Genomic DNA, 3,846 nt, shown 5'->3' on the forward strand with positions numbered 1-3,846 from the left:
ATTTAGAAGTTATTTCAAGAATCCAATTGGTTTGTGGCCATATTAACACAGAATTCAAAATATTCTTCCGCGAAACCAGAAATCCAGTGAAGCGCGTTTGCACACCACTTGGCAGGCTGCCAATTGAGTCGCCGCTCAGCCAAATCTCGTGTTTATAACAAAGCTCAATTTTTCTCATTTTTCTTGCTATTTTTGACTAAACTTCGCACGAAAAAAAATTGAATTCATTAAAAAAAAGGAAAAATACACACTTTCAGCCCTCAAAAATGTTGGACACACGATTTTTGACAAACATGAATGCTGCGTCTCTTCTCTCTAACTCAACATTCCAACTTCAATGGAGAAAATAGATAACAAGGTATAAGTTGACAACTACCACTTATGATTTCACAATAATTCAAATTCTCTTATCAGTTGCCAAACATTCCATTCCGGACACACCCATCCTGTTTGACTCATTCCTCATTCTAAAATTTGTTTCGTTTCTTCTTTCTTTCATTTTGTTCTTAATTTCGCTAGCAAACAAGATGGGTCACCCGGAGAAAACTGTTCATGACATTCGCAAGAAGGTAACTTTTTTTTTTAATTTTTGCTTTTCTGGTACTTTGACACTTTCAGCTCGTGGTGGTTGGTGATGGTGCATGTGGGAAGACCTCTCTTCTGATTGTATTCAGTAAGAACCAGTTTCCAGAAGCATATGTGCCGACGGTGTTTGACACGGACTCGATTGATATAGAGGTGGATGGGAAATATGTGAGTTTAAATATTTCTCCAATAATTATCAAAATGGTAGTAACTGTTATGGACATTTCGAAACAGCATTAAGATTTTCATACTTGCAACGAAAAATGCCCCTTTAACAGCCCTAGATTTTAGTACTATTTCCAAGAATCTGTAGTTCGAGTCCCTTTAAAAAAAAACGGGATTTTTCAATTTTTCGGCTCGAGTTTTGCCGTTTTTGGAATTTGTCACGGGTCGGGTCGTCAACCCAGTGTTTGAAATTCAAAAATCACTTTGAACTAAATTTTGAACGAGGATTTGAAATTTTTTGAATTTTTTGCCGAAAACGTCGAACTTTTGACCAGTGTGAGGTATTCGGTAAACAACTACCGGTAAATGCAGTTTTCGGTAATTTACCGGTAATTTACCGGTAATTTTTACCGAAAATTTACCGGTAAATTACCGGTAAAAAATCAATTTACCGAAAATTTACCGGTAAATTACCGGTAAAAAATCAATTTACCGAAAATTTACCGGTAATTTACCGGTAAATTTTCGGTAAATTACCGGTAAATTACCGGTAAATGAGTATTCGGTAAATTACCGGTAAATCGTGAATTTTTCTTTCATCATTTTTCCCATTCATGTTTTTTTGTGTTTTTCTTACATGGTTAAGTCCGTTATGGAGACAAAACGTATTTGTGGACGTTTTTGTACCAATTTAAGTACCAGGGTTCGACCCCCAGTGGTGGCAATTTTTTTTGTTGCTTTTTGGAATAATTTTTTGAGCGATCGAATTATTTTACGATTTTTTTGTCTCAAATTTTATTTTAAACTCGAATGAAACGAAAATATTGAGAAATTTTCCAAAAAATTGAAAATTATAAACGAGTGTTTATCTCTGGACTTCAGATTCGTGACAGAGTCTCCAAAAAACATCAGAAAACACAGTTAGTTTCTTTGTGGGTTCGAACATGCAACCCTTTCAGCCAAAAAAGGCAAAAAAAAGTAGCTATTCACCGGTAATTTACCGGTAAACAACTATTCGGAACGATAACTTTCGGTAAATTTACCGGTAAATTACCGATGAATATTTACCGAAAATTTACCGAAAATTTACCGGTAAATTTACCGGTAAATTTACCGAATCCTTCCGAATACCTCACACTGCTTTTGACTATACGTCAGAATTCAATCAGAAACAAGTTGAGTGCCAAAAATTTGATTTTTTTAATGTAAAATTTCTTAAAAATTCCAAAAGTTTGGTAAAAATAGGTATCTTTTCTTGAAGCCGGGCTTCCGTACCTTGCCGGGCCAGGCTAAAAGTTTGGAAGAATGAAAATTTTAAACATGGCAAAGCAATTTTTTGAGCCTCTCCGTATTTTTTGAACACGCTCTCAGAAAAATATGAATGTTGCATACTACTAATTTTGAAAACTTTCTGCAACAGTATGTTCACCGCTCTGCGTCTGGCTTTTTTCTTATCATCCCAAAATTTTATGTTTCACAATATCAGTTTATTTCATGTAGTCAGCAACATATAATTTGTTTTGTATATTTTTGTAACTAGTCGGCAAGAATCCAAATTCCATTCTTTAGGTCCAACTAGACCTTTGGGACACTGCTGGACAAGAGGACTACGAGAGGCTCCGCCCACTTTCCTACCCGGAAACCCATATCATTCTTATCTGTTTCTCAATCGACTTCCCTGATTCCCTGGAAAATGTCATTGAGAAATGGACCCCCGAGATCAAACACTTCTGCCCGAAAGTGCCGTTCTTACTGGTTGGAAATAAGAAAGATTTGAGGGACGATGAAGAGACGCTGAGAGAATTAGAGAAAAAAAGACAGGTACCTGTGAAGTATGAACAAGGAGTGGAAGTTGCTCAAAGGATTGGAGCAGTTGGGTATTTTGAGTGCTCCGCGAAGAGTAAGGAGGGAGTCAAGGAGGTGAGCATTTTTTGGGAAAAGTTTTTGGGAAAAATGTACTGTTCTTGGTTTGGGATATATGGAAATATGATCTGGAATGTCAGTCTGTATGCCGAAATTTCCAAAAAAAGAAAATCTGGACTGTTTCTATTTAAAACTATCACAAAAACTGTTTACACGTACTAATTTTGATACATCAAAATCGGAAACTCAAATATGCAATTTCTAGAATTTTCGAGAATTTCGAAAATCGTGTGAATATTTTTTTCTCGAATGTGATTTTTGGCCTAACTAGGGAATGTTCCACACGTAATTGTGCCCTTCGAATTGGTACTTCTAGGTACTTCTCAACACACTGATTCAAAATATGCAATCAAATTTTGCAGAACACTTCACTGAACTGAATTAAATGAATTTAAAATGATTTCTAGGGCAAAATGGCTTTTTCGAGACTGAAAACCTGTTTCAAACTAGATTTTTCATTTCTTCTGTCTAATTGAAGGATCTAGGATCTAGCATTCCCTAATAAATTTGTTGCAAATATAAACAAAACATAACAGTAAATGTTTTTCTCAAAGTTACCGCTCAATTCAATTTTTTTTAATTTCTGCCCAAACTGTGATAATTGTGATCTTACTGCAAGATATTGAAAACGACCCAGTGAAACAGATAACTTTGTCTGGAAAAAAAACATACTTGCAAACCGGGCCGAACGGGGCCGACGCGTAACTAGCTTCAAATTCATTATTATAATCTGAAAAATATACCAAACTGTAGATCTCGACGAGTTCTATGTCCGTGTCCTACTACGGGCCGGATGGCTATTTGTTAATGTGCCGCGGGCCGGGAAAAGGTGCCAAAAAACGCGAAAATTACCAAAAAACTCATTCCCGCGGCACATTAACGTTCGCAAGTATGGGAAAAAATGAGCAGTCTGAAACAGTTATCAGACGACATTTGAAAATCCAGATTGAATTTTTTTCTGTTTCAAATTGTTTACATATGAAGTTATAAAGATCATTTTGATAATTGATTCTCAATAAGTTTTCTTATTTTCTAAAATTTTCAAGAGCATCCAGAAAATCTCAAAACGTTTTTTTTTAACTTTGTTTAACTTTACAGATCTTCGATGAAGCGGTTCGAGAGACACTCCGGAAGCAGAAAAAGACAAAACCACAATTTTGTAGAATTTTGTGA

General features: G+C 35.6%; 1 protein-coding gene across 1 annotated transcript; it reads left to right on the forward strand.

Moving 5' to 3' along the window:
* Positions 1-527: 527 nt before the first annotated feature.
* GCK72_012341 (uncharacterized protein) lies at positions 528-3,846 on the forward strand (the record flags this gene model as incomplete). The annotated part of the gene is made up of 4 exons (XM_053729031.1): positions 528-569; positions 619-753; positions 2,320-2,670; positions 3,772-3,846. 4 exons carry the CDS (start codon positions 528-530, stop codon positions 3,844-3,846), a joined length of 603 nt encoding a protein of 200 aa, XP_053583803.1.

The sequence above is a fragment of the Caenorhabditis remanei genome, chromosome IV (genome assembly GCF_010183535.1).
Source record: "Caenorhabditis remanei strain PX506 chromosome IV, whole genome shotgun sequence".
NCBI classification, from domain to species: Eukaryota; Metazoa; Nematoda; class Chromadorea; order Rhabditida; family Rhabditidae; genus Caenorhabditis; species Caenorhabditis remanei.